General features: G+C 40.8%; 2 protein-coding genes and 2 long non-coding RNA genes across 4 annotated transcripts; 2 read left to right on the top strand and 2 right to left on the bottom strand.

The window, feature by feature from the left end:
* The first annotated feature begins 145 nt into the window (after window positions 1-145).
* Window positions 146-5440, top strand: LOC308629957 (ribosomal biogenesis factor-like). The gene is made up of 4 exons (XM_081258359.1): window positions 146-238; window positions 2621-2737; window positions 4927-5043; window positions 5312-5440. Exons 2-4 carry the CDS (start codon window positions 2624-2626, stop codon window positions 5381-5383), a joined length of 303 nt encoding a protein of 100 aa, XP_081114485.1. The 5' UTR covers window positions 146-238; window positions 2621-2623; the 3' UTR covers window positions 5384-5440.
* On the bottom strand, window positions 5425-9770 carry LOC308629958. The gene is made up of 2 exons (XR_014017748.1): window positions 7432-9770; window positions 5425-6205 (listed from the first exon to the last, which is right to left on the bottom strand). It is a non-coding gene; the product is annotated as an uncharacterized lncRNA (long non-coding RNA).
* Window positions 9771-10172: 402 nt separating this feature from the next.
* LOC308630367 (ribosomal biogenesis factor-like) lies at window positions 10173-15468 on the top strand. Its single transcript, XM_081258985.1, has 4 exons — window positions 10173-10265; window positions 12649-12765; window positions 14955-15071; window positions 15340-15468. The coding sequence occupies exons 2-4, from the start codon at window positions 12652-12654 to the stop codon at window positions 15409-15411; spliced, it is 303 nt and encodes a 100-aa protein (XP_081115111.1). The 5' UTR covers window positions 10173-10265; window positions 12649-12651; the 3' UTR covers window positions 15412-15468.
* LOC308630368 lies at window positions 15453-19113 on the bottom strand. The gene is made up of 2 exons (XR_014017833.1): window positions 17460-19113; window positions 15453-16233 (listed from the first exon to the last, which is right to left on the bottom strand). It is a non-coding gene; the product is annotated as an uncharacterized lncRNA (long non-coding RNA).
* Window positions 19114-19534: the final 421 nt, after the last annotated feature.

Raw genomic sequence — 19534 nt, 5'->3', positions numbered from 1 at the left:
GGGCGGAACGACGCTCGGTGAGCGGAAAGACGCTCGGTGGGCGTGGCTTATCTCGGTCTGCAGACCAAGCTCACGGGACAAGACTCCGCCCTGTGGGCGGAGCTTATCTCGGTGGGCGGAACTACGACCTGAGAGAGGACCGTTGGCTGGCTTCCTCATTCCGGAACTTCCTGGATCCTGTGCGTACTGCTGGCGTTACGTGGAGCTTATACCCCTGCCCGAGGGTAGCGGAGGACTGGTGAGAGATTAATAAAAAAAATTTTCCGGCGCGCTGGCGTGAAGTTTCTGAGGATTGAGACGGGACCGCGGGCTGCTGCCGTCGGGAGGCTCCGTTCCGTCGTCGCTTGCTGCCTTAGGCAGCCCTACTCGGCCGCAGGCCTGTTGGCTCAGGCCTAAAACCCCCATGCCTGCTGGGCCTTCAGCCCACGGCAGGGTACCAGTTTTGGGTTGTTCTGTTGTCACCAGTTTCCACGTGGTTGTTAGAGAAAATCCCTGTCCCCCTACCCCCACAGCTAGGCTCTCACCTTCTCCACGAACCTTCCTCGAGTCCCCAGCTCGATTGGAACTTTCCCTTCTGTGACTCCACTCGTATGCTGTCAGTTACAGCACCTATCTTTATGTTTCTTGTGTTTGTATATGTTTCATATGTATGTATATAGGTTCTGTACCACACTTGGTACATAGTAATTGATTAATGAATACTAGATGAATGGTTGGATTTTGGTTACTTATCGGAAGGATTTTAGATTATTTAATTTAGGGGTGGTTTATGTGTATTTTCTGCTTCTATAATAATCATGTATTTCCTACTGTGTTCTTTTTTTTTTTTTTTTTTTTTTTTTTTGCGGTATGTGGTCCTCTCACTGTTGTGGCCTCTCCCGTTGCGGAGCACAGGCTCCGGACACACAGGCTCAGCGGCCACGGCTCACGGGCCCAGCCGCTTCACGGCATGTGGGATCTTCCCAGACCGGGACACGAACCCGTGTCCCCTGCATCGGCAGGCGGACTCTCAACCACTGGGCCACTAGGGAAGCCCCATATTTTTTTTTTTTTTTTTTTTTTTAAGAAGAAGTTCTGTTGGGGTTCGGAACCATTGCTGTCTCTCTTGTTCCTGAGGCTAGACATTGAAGGAGGAGAGATACAATGTGAGCAAAGGGAAGAAAGGAAGAATGTGCAAGGTGTCTTCAGAGAGTGATTAGTAGACTAGAGTAGGTATAGAGAAATAGCAGGAGATACCTTTGACAGATTTATGCTAGAGTCAGGTTTCCAGCAGCAATATGTCAGGACAAAAACCTTGTGGGTTGGAGGAGCCAGTGAAGGATTTTACCATTGGGACGGTTCATTTCATACCACTACGCAGGATAGACTTGAATGCATGTGGCTTAAGCCAGGGGTTGACAGTCTTTCTGTAAAGGACCAAATAGTAAATATTTTAGGCTTTGCGAGCCACAGTTGTCGCAGGAAAGCAGCCACAGACAAAACATACATAATCGAATGGACGTAGCTGCGTTCTAATAAAACATCATTTACAAAGACGGGTGCCTGACCTGATTTGGTCCATGGGTATAGTTGGTCCCAACCCAGAGTCTAACCAAATAGTCGTAGGGACTAAAGCAGTAACCCAGTCCTGAACTAGGCAGTAGTAAATCATGTTTTTGTACTGCATTTTTATTTATATACGAGAGGCCACATCACATAATGAGAGCTCAGGATCTAGTCTGCTTGGCTTTGAATCTTGGCATTCTCTGACTACTAATAGTGTAACAATGGGCAGATTAACTTCTCTTTGCATCAGTTTTTTTTTTAATCTGTATAATGATAATAATACGTCCTACGAAGTGTTGTTGTAAGGAGTAAATTAGTCAAAACACATAAAATGTTAGCATAGTGCTGTACATGTAGTAAAAGCTTAATAAATCTTAACTATTAATATTTTTTAAATTGTTCCTCACGTGCATTGTTAAAGACAGGTTTCAGAGATGTTTCTCAAGTAGAATTTATAGGCTTACTGTGTTTAGCTATAGAACAGAGATAATACCTACAGTTTTTAGGCAAGAGCCATTCACATAGAGGTGATGCGGAAGTCATGAAAGTAATTTAACGCGGGGGCTAGGAAGTGTAAGCTTAAGTACTGGTTTTGAGGAGGTGCGCACAGGAGTGAAAATGGGACAAGTAAAAAGGAATGAAGGAAGGAGGGAGAAGAGAGTCAGTCGTAGAGTATGAAAGGAACCAGAATGGAATAGCAGTATGTAAACTATCAGAAGGATGGATGGTGATGGTTAGCATTGTCAGATGCTGCAGAGAGCTGAAAGAAAACAACTGTTGTGTTGAGAATGTTAATTAATGAATCTAACTGGCAGAAATTAATGTGGAGCCTCTTATGGGCCAGGTGCCGGAGATGCAGAAAAGAATTAGCTACACACTCTGCACTGAAACAGAAAAATCTAGTAGGACCGAAAGGACATGGAGATAATTTTAATACAAGCAGCAATTTTAAAAATAATCAGGAGGAAGGTGGAACTTCTTAGATTTAATTGGTACCTTTACTTCCAAAACTTAAATTGATTTACAGTTCATAAACATGGGCAACTGAATTGAGCTCCTCTTCTTTCTTGCCTAGACAATGGCCAAGAACAAACTAAGAGGACAGAAGTCCAGGAATGTATTCCAGGTAGCCAGCCGAAAAAGCTTTAAGGTTAAAAATAAGGCAAAGCCAGTTACCACTAATCTGAAGAAGGTTAGTATCACTTAAGCACTCTGACTTTATTGTTTACAAGAAAAGCATAATTGTAAAGCTACTGAAAAACTGAATGCTAATATTTAAAACAGGTTCTTAGCCTTTCCTACAAAAGCAAGATGATTGTTAAACATTTGTTTCAAAAAAGAAACAACGATGCAGAAAAATAACCTCCCTTTCTTGAATTCAAGTGCAAAAGGAAGAAGGCATTTTAACTGCAAATGTATGAGGCTCCAAGTAACAGTTTTAATAGTTTTCTCAGAGCATAGAAATCATAAAAAACCATGGTATGGAAAAATTATCTCTAAACTCATATATATTCAGGAAGCTTTCAACCAGAGCCAAGACATGGAATGTCAGTCAACACCCATTCTTTTTCTTCTCAGTAAATCTTATTTCTCTGAAGATATCTATAGCTCAGATAAAAACCTAAAAATAGAAGATAAAATATTTTGTTTCTTAAAATACAAAATTTGAAAAGAAAGGAGTTGCTTTATCTTTTTTTCAAAATATTTGGGGAATGGGAAAGTTCTTCAAGATTAAGTAGACTCCTTAAGGAAATTATTCAAGAAAATGTTTTCAAGCTTAAGTAGTAGGTGGAGTCCCCTCTAGAGGACTTAGTAATTATCATAATGGTCCATAGAAATGTAACATTTTATCTTTCAGTCTTCATGAATTAGCTGAGTTAAACTTTTTGGTGGAGCAATTTCATGACTTTGGAGATGCTATAAAGGAAATAAAGCTGGGTGATATGACTGGGGTTTGGGGGTGACAGTTTTAGATAGAATTGTCTTCAGGGTTGACATTGAAGCCAAGACCTGCCTGACAGGAGCCAGTGATGCAAACTGCTGGGAAGTGTTGGGAGCAGCATGTCCTAGGCAGAAAGAATAGTGAGTGCAGAGACCCCCAGCTGGGTGAAGGCTTGGTGTATTTGAGGAAAATTATTTTGTTTGGATAGGAAGTCCTAGAAGCTCTACGGTTGCTAATGGAGAAGATCTGTGGGTAGGCAGCCTGGTTGGAGAAAGTATCGAACACTTTTCTGAGAAAGCAGCCTAACTTAGGGGGAGGTCGCACGATCGCCAGGTACTATATACATGGTAAATTGAAGTTGGTGGCCACGAACTTAAAGTGAAGCCAGTCAGCCAGTTATGATTTTCTAGAGCTTCAGTTTTGGGCTCAGAAAAGGCTGATACCTGAGTTTAACTAGGTTGGCAGGGAAGTCTGACTGAGGGAGAGAAGGGAAGTAGAGTTAGGGTGTGAAGGAGCGACTGATCAGTGGTCATGTAATCTGTGCAGGCTAAAGGAAAAAGCGGGGATATGAACATGTGAACAATAGTGAACTTGGTGGGAAAAGATTTCAGTGAGATTTAAGAACTATTAATAAAATAAGTGAATAGAAGGATAGGAGGTGGTGCGGTAACAGGTAATGATGCCGCCTAAGGTAATGCGTGAGAGTGATGGCAAGGTAGGTCGTGGAAAAGACCCCTGGAGGTGAGGCCCTGAAGAGATTAAGAAGCCATAGGATAGGTTTTTGTCGTAGCCACTAAGCAGCGACGCCAGGCGTGAGAGGGGTCAGTGAGCCATGGTCTGAGATCTTTCACGAAGGAGCAAGTAATCACGGTGTTGGTAGGTGACAGTAATGAGGAGAGGGGTGTCAGAATGTCCTGATGCATAAGGTGCAAAAGAGCTAAAAGTTTTGAAGGAGAAATGGTTGGGGAGCAGCTGTGAAGAACAAGAATACCACCCCCACCTTTCAGATTCAAGCGAGGACGGCTACAGGGGCCGCTGTCCTCAGGAGACTGCCAGGCACTTCCATCAAGGAAGGATTCAGAGACGTACTGTTAGAAGGACACTGGAAGCATGCCAGCCAGGTTCCTCATTTTACAGATGAGAGAGGATAGCACCGTAGCTTAGAAACATAGTGGTCACATATTTTGGCCCGTTTATTCCAGGAAAGTCAAGGTATGAGGTATATCCACACAATTCTTATTTTTAAAAAGACAGAACCTTTTGTCTAAAATGTCCCAATAAGACTGTAAGAATTTTAGGGTAAATTGTCTCCATAAATTGGTAGGATTGATAAGAGTTTATAGATTTGGGGGGTGACAAGATTAAATTAAGGTAGCCTATATTTTTATCCTTAATGGTTGTGAGACCATGGATTAATGCTCTTTTTCTTTTTTTAAAAGATGAACATCGTGAATGATGAAAAAGTTAACATCGTGAATGAAGCTTTTGTATATATGCAAAAGGTAGTTGCATGGTTCGTAAAAGACCTTTCCCTTGAACCTGTGCAGAAACAGCTGGTGAGTGGAAGTCACTTCCTTTCGTTCTGGCTAATAAACTCCAAATTTTCAAAGCCTGTATTGATTGTCATTTTTAGTATTTGGCTCTGTAGTATGTATAGCTTATTCAGACTTTAAAACATTGAGTCTAAAATATGGAACTTTATTGTTCTATTTCCAAAAGTACAACTAGAAGAAATTATATTGAATAATAGATTATATGTCAGTAGATTATGTCATTTCTGTTTGCTATTGTTATCTAAATTTTTAAATGTACTTTTCTCTCCAGATTCCTCAGCAGTGTCGTGAAAACGAACCAGTTGATGTTGATGAAGCTACAAGATTAATGGCTCAGTTGTAATACACTGGTGATGCATCAGATTCCCCAAAAAGACCAATAAATTAAATGCTTTATACAGTTTTATTTTAAAAAATCTTGTTAATGTACAGGCATTGGCACATTTTAAAAACAAACTACATAAACAGATCTTTCCTATAACCTAGGAAAGTGGAATGTCAGAAGTCAACAAAATGTGATAAACTTAAAGTGCTAAAACAGAAGGCACTTCACAAAATCTGTTCACTGAAACAGTTAACATATCCTAGTTTACACCCTTCACTTTATAAGTGGCAGTGAATGTCTGGATCAGAGGGTACACAGAAAAATGGACAGTCTCGTGGCAGTAAAAATGTAAGACAAACAAATGATGAGCCCTTGGCCAACTTCTTTTGTTTTTGATGACCTTAAGTCTACTTTAACTTTCCTCTCATATAAGGAAAAAAAAAAAAACAGAAGGATTCAGAATGGGAGGAAAAGTTGAAATTCCAGAATGTAATTACTTGAGGGTAGGGAGTCGGTGGATATGAAATCACTTTTTCCCCTGAAGCAATCAGAATCCTTTGTTCTTATGGTTGAAGTTTTGTGAAGTAAAAAAGAAAGTATTAGGGAAGAACATTTCAGAATCAGTGAACTAAAAAGGCGTTACATTCATTATTTTAAATACTTAGGTTATTAAGACGTCTAAAATGTTACACAGTTAGAGGTAGATAACAGTCCCAAGTTTCCATGGAGTCTAATAATTTAGTATCTGGACATCAAACAGATCACAAACTCCTTCATTATCATCTAAATTAAAGTTGTAGTCATCTGCCGGGGTCGGAGAAAGCCGTAAAAGTGGAAACACTGCAAGCAAAAAATAAATTCAGTGTTAAAGATGGTTTCTACATACAGGTAATGATGTCTAACATAAAATGCTATCAAAAACATCAAGCCAGGGCTTCCCTGGTGGCGCAGTGGTTGGGAGTCCGCCTGCCAATGCAGGGGACACGGGTTCGTGCCCCGGTCCGGGAGGATCACACATGCCGTGGAGCGGCTGGGCCCGTGAGCCGTGGCCGCTGGGCCTGCATGTCCAGAGCCTGTGCTCCACACTGGGGGAGGCCACAACAGTGAGAGGCCCGACTACCGCAAAAAAAAAAAAAAAAAAAATCAAGCCAAATTATGTTTCCCATGTTATACAGCAAGTTTTTTAAAAATACGTAATAGGAAATGTAATGATCAAATTAATGACTTGTATTTTGTGTATATTTTGATAGATTCTTCTTTAAAGACATTTTATGCATTGATTATAGGTGTTAGCTTGAGAAACAGAAGTTAATTTTTATTGGTTGAACTTGTCACTAAAATTTATGATTCAGAAACACTGGTCAAAGTATTTTCTCTGATCTGCTAAATAAGCTACCACTTTGAAAACAGAGAAAGGAACTAGACGTAAATTAATAACTATGCTGAAATTCTCTGCTTTTATGGAAGTGTCTGATAAATGTCTAAGTGGTTACTGTGCCATTGGCTAATTTAACAGCTGCTACTTCCTAGGTCTCGGCTATACATATTTGTTAGGAACCAGGACTCTGAATCCAAGAACTTTTAGAAAGGTGAGGCCCAGAGAGTAACTGCTCAAGTAACTACCATATTAGAGCTAGTTGATTTTTAAGAATTATTTCAGATTAGACGATGATGTGGCTAATCTTAGTAATACTGACTTCACATTGGCAGCTTGAAATTGGCCATGGGAGGAGTATTTACAAAACTATGTTTTCACATTTCCTCTTGACTCAGATACACTGTTTTACTCTTCTTGGCCAAATTCTTCAGGTGTAAAAAGGGCTAGTATGCCAACAATTCAGAAGTTTATTCAGTAAAGGTGATAAGTATCCCCTTATGAATTCTTTTTCCTCAAAAAGCAGGCAAAAAATTCTGAAGGATGCCTATAACTTACTATGAATCATAGTACATTAAGCAGTTAAAAAATACGGGTTCTTCATTTCTCTTAACTCATGTGCCACTCATAAATTCTAGAAAAGCCTTATTGATGTATAAGGTTATATTTATTAAATTTTTTAACTACTTACCATCAGAAGACATTAACTCATCAATATCTCCACTAATAGATCCCGCTGGAAAGAGAAATGTGATATAGAGTTTTTTACACTTCTCTTTATATATTTTAGCAGCCAAAAGGCAGTTATATTTAAACAGCATATATTTAAACACAGTAGATATTAAGCACAGTTATATTTAACATCAGCATCTTGATTAAAAGTACGAAATTAGGGCTTCCCTGGTGGCGCAGTGGTTGAGAGTCCGCCAGCCAATGCAGGGGACGCGGGTTCGTGCCCTGGTCCGGGAAGATCCCACATGCCGCGGAGCGGCTAGGCCCGTGAGCCATGGCCGCTGAGCCTGCGCGTCCGGAGCCTGTGCTCTGCAACGGGGGAGGCCACAACAGTGAGAGGCCCGCGTACCGCAAACAAATAAACAGACAAAACACAAAAAAACCAACAGGGACTTCCCTGGCACTCTAGTGGTTAGGACTTCGCCTTCCAATGCAGGGGTGTAGGTTTGATCCCTGGTCGGGGAGTTAAGATCCTACGTGCCTCGCAGCCGAAAAACCAAAACATAAAACAGAAGCAATATTGTAATAAATTCAATAAAGACTTTAAAAGTGGTCCACACACACAGACACACACACACAAACTGAAAAAAACGTAAATAACCCAATTAAAAAAACAATGTTTTCGTTCAGATAACGGAGAAGACAAGGGATGGATATTTCTTCCATCTATGGCTGAATCCAAGGACTCCAATGATATCACCAAGGTCCTGTGTTCTGTTGTTCAGCTCTGTGTTCTTTTGCATTGCTCTTATTCTCTCCCACTGCAGTCAGGCTTCCCTCAAGTTGCTGGAGGAGACGGCAACTAGCAGCCTCAATTTCACATCATCCTAGCACAGGGATACTAAAAGCAAGAATTGTCTCCACTACCTCTGGCTGGAAAATCTTTAGACGAGGACTGTAATTATTCATTCAACCAGGATCACTTAATGGGAGAAGAGTGGTTCCCCAGAGAGGGATGCTGAGCAGATAATGAATGTCCTCTGAAGTGGGTATTTACTGAGCAGCCATCTACATATGGGAGAGGGAGGCACAGAGACATGAAGTAACTTTTCCACAGTCACACTGTTGGTAGGTAACAGAAGTAAACAGAAATCATGTCTTCTCACTCATACCTCATAGAGTGCCTCTGCTCTTGCCTGTATAAACCATGTTATTTCCGTGGTGTAAGTATCCCTACCTCACCATTTCCAAATGAAAGCTAGGCCCGTAAGTCTTCATAAAGACTATAATATCATTCCATTGCATCTATTTCTTTGTCTTCTGCATATACATCAATAACTTCACATTCAAGGAACCATAATTATACTCACCTTATTAGCTTCAGTATTCCTGGATAACTCTGGCCTCGTGAAAGAATCTAACGGTTTTCTGTCGCTTTGATGTTACTTTGTCGCCACACATTATGGGCATTTTATAATGCATTTTAAGGTGTTTTTAAAAGTCACTCTTTAGAAAAAATACAGAATTTTTAATACAATTACATTGACAAGTAATTATTCCTCATTGCTTAACGTATTCCCTAATTTTTTGTGATGGACATAAACAATAAAATGATTTACTGTAAAAGTGGTTCATCTTTCTTTAAGCAGGCAAGTGCCTGGTCTGGTGGGAAGAGGACTTGACCGACGGCCAGCCCACGTGGATTCTAGTTTGGCTTTGTCAGTTACTAGTTGTGTGGATACCGAACATGGCTTAGACTCTGAACCTCAGCATTCTCACTTGCAAAAGGGGAATGCTACTTTGGCCTTATTTTGATACTTAGAGCAGAACTCATGTACCGTTACCAAAATGATATAAAAATGTCAGTACTTCTACATTTGTTTAAAAGCTGGCTTTCCCTAAGACCGTGACAAAATAAGGAGAGAGCATGTGAAAACTGTTACCTTAGTGGAAAGATCCTCTTGGAAGAAGTGATTCGATTTTCTAGAAAACTCATCCTAGAACACCTTAACTGGGAAATATACACACACAGAAATAAAACTGGAAGGCAAAAATATTTCTTCCAAGATTTTCTAAAGTTCCCTGATTCTTGTTTTACAACTTATTGATATTTTCTTGGGCCTCTGCCGTGCTGTCAGAAAGTCTCATTTTGAAGCAAGGAAGCTTCAATGGGAAAAGCATTTCAACTTTTGGCTCACTACAAATTTTCCCTTGGGAGATTATAGTTCTAGATCTATTCCAGACATTAGGTTCTTTGTTGCTGCAACCAAACCCGGACACCACCCAGAGGTGCGCAGCGCCACCTCCTGGGAGCGCGGACAGAGCCAGCCAGCAGTAAGCGGCTGAGGGCCGACCACCTGTGTTACGGTCCGTGTGGCTCTGGTGACTCAGACACTTCGGGTGGTTTCTGTACACACACCCCTGCGAGCAACTGCAGACTTAGCCGCGTCTTCGAAGCCTCAGCTGAGTAGAGGTTCCTAACCCAGGGAACGGCAAAGCATGTTTACAGGGACGGTCCTGTTTTTAGGGAAGGATGCTACACGGCTGAGACGGTTCTGTGGACAGGACTACTTGAGGTGGGTGGGAACAAGCCCGTGAGCGGAATGACGCTCGGTGGGCGGAACGACGCTCGGTGAGCGGAAAGACGCTCGGTGGGCGTGGCTTATCTCGGTCTGCAGACCAAGCTCACGGGACAAGACTCCGCCCTGTGGGCGGAGCTTATCTCGGTGGGCGGAACTACGACCTGAGAGAGGACCGTTGGCTGGCTTCCTCATTCCGGAACTTCCTGGATCCTGTGCGTACTGCTGGCGTTACGTGGAGCTTATACCCCTGCCCGAGGGTAGCGGAGGACTGGTGAGAGATTAATAAAAAAAATTTTCCGGCGCGCTGGCGTGAAGTTTCTGAGGATTGAGACGGGACCGCGGGCTGCTGCCGTCGGGAGGCTCCGTTCCGTCGTCGCTTGCTGCCTTAGGCAGCCCTACTCGGCCGCAGGCCTGTTGGCTCAGGCCTAAAACCCCCATGCCTGCTGGGCCTTCAGCCCACGGCAGGGTACCAGTTTTGGGTTGTTCTGTTGTCACCAGTTTCCACGTGGTTGTTAGAGAAAATCCCTATCCCCCTACCCCCACAGCTAGGCTCTCACCTTCTCCACGAACCTTCCTCGAGTCCCCAGCTCGATTGGAACTTTCCCTTCTGTGACTCCACTCGTATGCTGTCAGTTACAGCACCTATCTTTATGTTTCTTGTGTTTGTATATGTTTCATATGTATGTATATAGGTTCTGTACCACACTTGGTACATAGTAATTGATTAATGAATACTAGATGAATGGTTGGATTTTGGTTACTTATCGGAAGGATTTTAGATTATTTAATTTAGGGGTGGTTTATGTGTATTTTCTGCTTCTATAATAATCATGTATTTCCTACTGTGTTCTTTTTTTTTTTTTTTTTTTTTTTTTTTGCGGTATGTGGTCCTCTCACTGTTGTGGCCTCTCCCGTTGCGGAGCACAGGCTCCGGACACACAGGCTCAGCGGCCACGGCTCACGGGCCCAGCCGCTTCACGGCATGTGGGATCTTCCCAGACCGGGACACGAACCCGTGTCCCCTGCATCGGCAGGCGGACTCTCAACCACTGGGCCACTAGGGAAGCCCCATATTTTTTTTTTTTTTTTTTTTTTTTAAGAAGAAGTTCTGTTGGGGTTCGGAACCATTGCTGTCTCTCTTGTTCCTGAGGCTAGACATTGAAGGAGGAGAGATACAATGTGAGCAAAGGGAAGAAAGGAAGAATGTGCAAGGTGTCTTCAGAGAGTGATTAGTAGACTAGAGTAGGTATAGAGAAATAGCAGGAGATACCTTTGACAGATTTATGCTAGAGTCAGGTTTCCAGCAGCAATATGTCAGGACAAAAACCTTGTGGGTTGGAGGAGCCAGTGAAGGATTTTACCATTGGGACGGTTCATTTCATACCACTACGCAGGATAGACTTGAATGCATGTGGCTTAAGCCAGGGGTTGACAGTCTTTCTGTAAAGGACCAAATAGTAAATATTTTAGGCTTTGCGAGCCACAGTTGTCGCAGGAAAGCAGCCACAGACAAAACATACATAATCGAATGGACGTAGCTGCGTTCTAATAAAACATCATTTACAAAGACGGGTGCCTGACCTGATTTGGTCCATGGGTATAGTTGGTCCCAACCCAGAGTCTAACCAAATAGTCGTAGGGACTAAAGCAGTAACCCAGTCCTGAACTAGGCAGTAGTAAATCATGTTTTTGTACTGCATTTTTATTTATATACGAGAGGCCACATCACATAATGAGAGCTCAGGATCTAGTCTGCTTGGCTTTGAATCTTGGCATTCTCTGACTACTAATAGTGTAACAATGGGCAGATTAACTTCTCTTTGCATCAGTTTTTTTTTTAATCTGTATAATGATAATAATACGTCCTACGAAGTGTTGTTGTAAGGAGTAAATTAGTCAAAACACATAAAATGTTAGCATAGTGCTGTACATGTAGTAAAAGCTTAATAAATCTTAACTATTAATATTTTTTAAATTGTTCCTCACGTGCATTGTTAAAGACAGGTTTCAGAGATGTTTCTCAAGTAGAATTTATAGGCTTACTGTGTTTAGCTATAGAACAGAGATAATACCTACAGTTTTTAGGCAAGAGCCATTCACATAGAGGTGATGCGGAAGTCATGAAAGTAATTTAACGCGGGGGCTAGGAAGTGTAAGCTTAAGTACTGGTTTTGAGGAGGTGCGCACAGGAGTGAAAATGGGACAAGTAAAAAGGAATGAAGGAAGGAGGGAGAAGAGAGTCAGTCGTAGAGTATGAAAGGAACCAGAATGGAATAGCAGTATGTAAACTATCAGAAGGATGGATGGTGATGGTTAGCATTGTCAGATGCTGCAGAGAGCTGAAAGAAAACAACTGTTGTGTTGAGAATGTTAATTAATGAATCTAACTGGCAGAAATTAATGTGGAGCCTCTTATGGGCCAGGTGCCGGAGATGCAGAAAAGAATTAGCTACACACTCTGCACTGAAACAGAAAAATCTAGTAGGACCGAAAGGACATGGAGATAATTTTAATACAAGCAGCAATTTTAAAAATAATCAGGAGGAAGGTGGAACTTCTTAGATTTAATTGGTACCTTTACTTCCAAAACTTAAATTGATTTACAGTTCATAAACATGGGCAACTGAATTGAGCTCCTCTTCTTTCTTGCCTAGACAATGGCCAAGAACAAACTAAGAGGACAGAAGTCCAGGAATGTATTCCAGGTAGCCAGCCGAAAAAGCTTTAAGGTTAAAAATAAGGCAAAGCCAGTTACCACTAATCTGAAGAAGGTTAGTATCACTTAAGCACTCTGACTTTATTGTTTACAAGAAAAGCATAATTGTAAAGCTACTGAAAAACTGAATGCTAATATTTAAAACAGGTTCTTAGCCTTTCCTACAAAAGCAAGATGATTGTTAAACATTTGTTTCAAAAAAGAAACAACGATGCAGAAAAATAACCTCCCTTTCTTGAATTCAAGTGCAAAAGGAAGAAGGCATTTTAACTGCAAATGTATGAGGCTCCAAGTAACAGTTTTAATAGTTTTCTCAGAGCATAGAAATCATAAAAAACCATGGTATGGAAAAATTATCTCTAAACTCATATATATTCAGGAAGCTTTCAACCAGAGCCAAGACATGGAATGTCAGTCAACACCCATTCTTTTTCTTCTCAGTAAATCTTATTTCTCTGAAGATATCTATAGCTCAGATAAAAACCTAAAAATAGAAGATAAAATATTTTGTTTCTTAAAATACAAAATTTGAAAAGAAAGGAGTTGCTTTATCTTTTTTTCAAAATATTTGGGGAATGGGAAAGTTCTTCAAGATTAAGTAGACTCCTTAAGGAAATTATTCAAGAAAATGTTTTCAAGCTTAAGTAGTAGGTGGAGTCCCCTCTAGAGGACTTAGTAATTATCATAATGGTCCATAGAAATGTAACATTTTATCTTTCAGTCTTCATGAATTAGCTGAGTTAAACTTTTTGGTGGAGCAATTTCATGACTTTGGAGATGCTATAAAGGAAATAAAGCTGGGTGATATGACTGGGGTTTGGGGGTGACAGTTTTAGATAGAATTGTCTTCAGGGTTGACATTGAAGCCAAGACCTGCCTGACAGGAGCCAGTGATGCAAACTGCTGGGAAGTGTTGGGAGCAGCATGTCCTAGGCAGAAAGAATAGTGAGTGCAGAGACCCCCAGCTGGGTGAAGGCTTGGTGTATTTGAGGAAAATTATTTTGTTTGGATAGGAAGTCCTAGAAGCTCTACGGTTGCTAATGGAGAAGATCTGTGGGTAGGCAGCCTGGTTGGAGAAAGTATCGAACACTTTTCTGAGAAAGCAGCCTAACTTAGGGGGAGGTCGCACGATCGCCAGGTACTATATACATGGTAAATTGAAGTTGGTGGCCACGAACTTAAAGTGAAGCCAGTCAGCCAGTTATGATTTTCTAGAGCTTCAGTTTTGGGCTCAGAAAAGGCTGATACCTGAGTTTAACTAGGTTGGCAGGGAAGTCTGACTGAGGGAGAGAAGGGAAGTAGAGTTAGGGTGTGAAGGAGCGACTGATCAGTGGTCATGTAATCTGTGCAGGCTAAAGGAAAAAGCGGGGATATGAACATGTGAACAATAGTGAACTTGGTGGGAAAAGATTTCAGTGAGATTTAAGAACTATTAATAAAATAAGTGAATAGAAGGATAGGAGGTGGTGCGGTAACAGGTAATGATGCCGCCTAAGGTAATGCGTGAGAGTGATGGCAAGGTAGGTCGTGGAAAAGACCCCTGGAGGTGAGGCCCTGAAGAGATTAAGAAGCCATAGGATAGGTTTTTGTCGTAGCCACTAAGCAGCGACGCCAGGCGTGAGAGGGGTCAGTGAGCCATGGTCTGAGATCTTTCACGAAGGAGCAAGTAATCACGGTGTTGGTAGGTGACAGTAATGAGGAGAGGGGTGTCAGAATGTCCTGATGCATAAGGTGCAAAAGAGCTAAAAGTTTTGAAGGAGAAATGGTTGGGGAGCAGCTGTGAAGAACAAGAATACCACCCCCACCTTTCAGATTCAAGCGAGGACGGCTACAGGGGCCGCTGTCCTCAGGAGACTGCCAGGCACTTCCATCAAGGAAGGATTCAGAGACGTACTGTTAGAAGGACACTGGAAGCATGCCAGCCAGGTTCCTCATTTTACAGATGAGAGAGGATAGCACCGTAGCTTAGAAACATAGTGGTCACATATTTTGGCCCGTTTATTCCAGGAAAGTCAAGGTATGAGGTATATCCACACAATTCTTATTTTTAAAAAGACAGAACCTTTTGTCTAAAATGTCCCAATAAGACTGTAAGAATTTTAGGGTAAATTGTCTCCATAAATTGGTAGGATTGATAAGAGTTTATAGATTTGGGGGGTGACAAGATTAAATTAAGGTAGCCTATATTTTTATCCTTAATGGTTGTGAGACCATGGATTAATGCTCTTTTTCTTTTTTTAAAAGATGAACATCGTGAATGATGAAAAAGTTAACATCGTGAATGAAGCTTTTGTATATATGCAAAAGGTAGTTGCATGGTTCGTAAAAGACCTTTCCCTTGAACCTGTGCAGAAACAGCTGGTGAGTGGAAGTCACTTCCTTTCGTTCTGGCTAATAAACTCCAAATTTTCAAAGCCTGTATTGATTGTCATTTTTAGTATTTGGCTCTGTAGTATGTATAGCTTATTCAGACTTTAAAACATTGAGTCTAAAATATGGAACTTTATTGTTCTATTTCCAAAAGTACAACTAGAAGAAATTATATTGAATAATAGATTATATGTCAGTAGATTATGTCATTTCTGTTTGCTATTGTTATCTAAATTTTTAAATGTACTTTTCTCTCCAGATTCCTCAGCAGTGTCGTGAAAACGAACCAGTTGATGTTGATGAAGCTACAAGATTAATGGCTCAGTTGTAATACACTGGTGATGCATCAGATTCCCCAAAAAGACCAATAAATTAAATGCTTTATACAGTTTTATTTTAAAAAATCTTGTTAATGTACAGGCATTGGCACATTTTAAAAACAAACTACATAAACAGATCTTTCCTATAACCTAGGAAAGTGGAATGTCAGAAGTCAACAAAATGTGATAAACTTAAAGTGCTAAAACAGAAGGCACTTCACAAAATCTGTTCACTGAAACAGTTAACATATCCTAGTTTACACCCTTCACTTTATAAGTGGCAGTGAATGTCTGGATCAGAGGGTACACAGAAAAATGGACAGTCTCGTGGCAGTAAAAATGTAAGACAAACAAATGATGAGCCCTTGGCCAACTTCTTTTGTTTTTGATGACCTTAAGTCTACTTTAACTTTCCTCTCATATAAGGAAAAAAAAAAAAACAGAAGGATTCAGAATGGGAGGAAAAGTTGAAATTCCAGAATGTAATTACTTGAGGGTAGGGAGTCGGTGGATATGAAATCACTTTTTCCCCTGAAGCAATCAGAATCCTTTGTTCTTATGGTTGAAGTTTTGTGAAGTAAAAAAGAAAGTATTAGGGAAGAACATTTCAGAATCAGTGAACTAAAAAGGCGTTACATTCATTATTTTAAATACTTAGGTTATTAAGACGTCTAAAATGTTACACAGTTAGAGGTAGATAACAGTCCCAAGTTTCCATGGAGTCTAATAATTTAGTATCTGGACATCAAACAGATCACAAACTCCTTCATTATCATCTAAATTAAAGTTGTAGTCATCTGCCGGGGTCGGAGAAAGCCGTAAAAGTGGAAACACTGCAAGCAAAAAATAAATTCAGTGTTAAAGATGGTTTCTACATACAGGTAATGATGTCTAACATAAAATGCTATCAAAAACATCAAGCCAGGGCTTCCCTGGTGGCGCAGTGGTTGGGAGTCCGCCTGCCAATGCAGGGGACACGGGTTCGTGCCCCGGTCCGGGAGGATCACACATGCCGTGGAGCGGCTGGGCCCGTGAGCCGTGGCCGCTGGGCCTGCATGTCCAGAGCCTGTGCTCCACACTGGGGGAGGCCACAACAGTGAGAGGCCCGACTACCGCAAAAAAAAAAAAAAAAAAAATCAAGCCAAATTATGTTTCCCATGTTATACAGCAAGTTTTTTAAAAATACGTAATAGGAAATGTAATGATCAAATTAATGACTTGTATTTTGTGTATATTTTGATAGATTCTTCTTTAAAGACATTTTATGCATTGATTATAGGTGTTAGCTTGAGAAACAGAAGTTAATTTTTATTGGTTGAACTTGTCACTAAAATTTATGATTCAGAAACACTGGTCAAAGTATTTTCTCTGATCTGCTAAATAAGCTACCACTTTGAAAACAGAGAAAGGAACTAGACGTAAATTAATAACTATGCTGAAATTCTCTGCTTTTATGGAAGTGTCTGATAAATGTCTAAGTGGTTACTGTGCCATTGGCTAATTTAACAGCTGCTACTTCCTAGGTCTCGGCTATACATATTTGTTAGGAACCAGGACTCTGAATCCAAGAACTTTTAGAAAGGTGAGGCCCAGAGAGTAACTGCTCAAGTAACTACCATATTAGAGCTAGTTGATTTTTAAGAATTATTTCAGATTAGACGATGATGTGGCTAATCTTAGTAATACTGACTTCACATTGGCAGCTTGAAATTGGCCATGGGAGGAGTATTTACAAAACTATGTTTTCACATTTCCTCTTGACTCAGATACGCTGTTTTACTCTTCTTGGCCAAATTCTTCAGGTGTAAAAAGGGCTAGTATGCCAACAATTCAGAAGTTTATTCAGTAAAGGTGATAAGTATCCCCTTATGAATTCTTTTTCCTCAAAAAGCAGGCAAAAAATTCTGAAGGATGCCTATAACTTACTATGAATCATAGTACATTAAGCAGTTAAAAAATACGGGTTCTTCATTTCTCTTAACTCATGTGCCACTCATAAATTCTAGAAAAGCCTTATTGATGTATAAGGTTATATTTATTAAATTTTTTAACTACTTACCATCAGAAGACATTAACTCATCAATATCTCCACTAATAGATCCCGCTGGAAAGAGAAATGTGATATAGAGTTTTTTACACTTCTCTTTATATATTTTAGCAGCCAAAAGGCAGTTATATTTAAACAGCATATATTTAAACACAGTAGATATTAAGCACAGTTATATTTAACATCAGCATCTTGATTAAAAGTACGAAATTAGGGCTTCCCTGGTGGCGCAGTGGTTGAGAGTCCGCCAGCCAATGCAGGGGACGCGGGTTCGTGCCCTGGTCCGGGAAGATCCCACATGCCGCGGAGCGGCTAGGCCCGTGAGCCATGGCCGCTGAGCCTGCGCGTCCGGAGCCTGTGCTCTGCAACGGGGGAGGCCACAACAGTGAGAGGCCCGCGTACCGCAAACAAATAAACAGACAAAACACAAAAAAACCAACAGGGACTTCCCTGGCACTCTAGTGGTTAGGACTTCGCCTTCCAATGCAGGGGTGTAGGTTTGATCCCTGGTCGGGGAGTTAAGATCCTACGTGCCTCGCAGCCGAAAAACCAAAACATAAAACAGAAGCAATATTGTAATAAATTCAATAAAGACTTTAAAAGTGGTCCACACACACAGACACACACACACAAACTGAAAAAAACGTAAATAACCCAATTAAAAAAACAATGTTTTCGTTCAGATAACGGAGAAGACAAGGGATGGATATTTCTTCCATCTATGGCTGAATCCAAGGACTCCAATGATATCACCAAGGTCCTGTGTTCTGTTGTTCAGCTCTGTGTTCTTTTGCATTGCTCTTATTCTCTCCCACTGCAGTCAGGCTTCCCTCAAGTTGCTGGAGGAGACGGCAACTAGCAGCCTCAATTTCACATCATCCTAGCACAGGGATACTAAAAGCAAGAATTGTCTCCACTACCTCTGGCTGGAAAATCTTTAGACGAGGACTGTAATTATTCATTCAACCAGGATCACTTAATGGGAGAAGAGTGGTTCCCCAGAGAGGGATGCTGAGCAGATAATGAATGTCCTCTGAAGTGGGTATTTACTGAGCAGCCATCTACATATGGGAGAGGGAGGCACAGAGACATGAAGTAACTTTTCCACAGTCACACTGTTGGTAGGTAACAGAAGTAAACAGAAATCATGTCTTCTCACTCATACCTCATAGAGTGCCTCTGCTCTTGCCTGTATAAACCATGTTATTTCCGTGGTGTAAGTATCCCTACCTCACCATTTCCAAATGAAAGCTAGGCCCGTAAGTCTTCATAAAGACTATAATATCATTCCATTGCATCTATTTCTTTGTCTTCTGCATATACATCAATAACTTCACATTCAAGGAACCATAATTATACTCACCTTATTAGCTTCAGTATTCCTGGATAACTCTGGCCTCGTGAAAGAATCTAACGGTTTTCTGTCGCTTTGATGTTACTTTGTCGCCACACATTATGGGCATTTTATAATGCATTTTAAGGTGTTTTTAAAAGTCACTCTTTAGAAAAAATACAGAATTTTTAATACAATTACATTGACAAGTAATTATTCCTCATTGCTTAACGTATTCCCTAATTTTTTGTGATGGACATAAACAATAAAATGATTTACTGTAAAAGTGGTTCATCTTTCTTTAAGCAGGCAAGTGCCTGGTCTGGTGGGAAGAGGACTTGACCGACGGCCAGCCCACGTGGATTCTAGTTTGGCTTTGTCAGTTACTACTTGTGTGGATACCGAACATGGCTTAGACTCTGAACCTCAGCATTCTCACTTGCAAAAGGGGAATGCTACTTTGGCCTTATTTTGATACTTAGAGCAGAACTCATGTACCGTTACCAAAATGATATAAAAATGTCAGTACTTCTACATTTGTTTAAAAGCTGGCTTTCCCTAAGACCGTGACAAAATAAGGAGAGAGCATGTGAAAACTGTTACCTTAGTGGAAAGATCCTCTTGGAAGAAGTGATTCGATTTTCTAGAAAACTCATCCTAGAACACCTTAACTGGGAAATATACACACACAGAAATAAAACTGGAAGGCAAAAATATTTCTTCCAAGATTTTCTAAAGTTCCCTGATTCTTGTT

Source organism: Mesoplodon bidens (assembly GCF_964165515.1).
Source record: "Mesoplodon bidens genome assembly, chromosome: 16".
Classification (NCBI taxonomy): Eukaryota; Metazoa; Chordata; class Mammalia; order Artiodactyla; family Ziphiidae; genus Mesoplodon; species Mesoplodon bidens.
Note: the sequence above shows the minus strand (reverse complement) of the source record. Positions and strands in the feature narration are given on the sequence as shown.

What these genes read in the sequence shown, in the direction of transcription:
- LOC308630367 (XM_081258985.1), top strand. Translation starts at nt 12,652, where the DNA reads ATGGCCAAGAACAAACTAAGAGGACAGAAGTCCAGGAATGTATTCCAG. An exon ending in TTACCACTAATCTGAAGAAG is followed by an intron (nt 12,766 to 14,954) that starts GTTAGTATCACT and finishes TTTTTTTAAAAG; the next exon opens with ATGAACATCGTGAATGATGA. An exon ending in AACCTGTGCAGAAACAGCTG is followed by an intron (nt 15,072 to 15,339) that starts GTGAGTGGAAGT and finishes TTTTCTCTCCAG; the next exon opens with ATTCCTCAGCAGTGTCGTGA.
- LOC308629957 (XM_081258359.1), top strand. Translation starts at nt 2,624, where the DNA reads ATGGCCAAGAACAAACTAAGAGGACAGAAGTCCAGGAATGTATTCCAG. An exon ending in TTACCACTAATCTGAAGAAG is followed by an intron (nt 2,738 to 4,926) that starts GTTAGTATCACT and finishes TTTTTTTAAAAG; the next exon opens with ATGAACATCGTGAATGATGA. An exon ending in AACCTGTGCAGAAACAGCTG is followed by an intron (nt 5,044 to 5,311) that starts GTGAGTGGAAGT and finishes TTTTCTCTCCAG; the next exon opens with ATTCCTCAGCAGTGTCGTGA.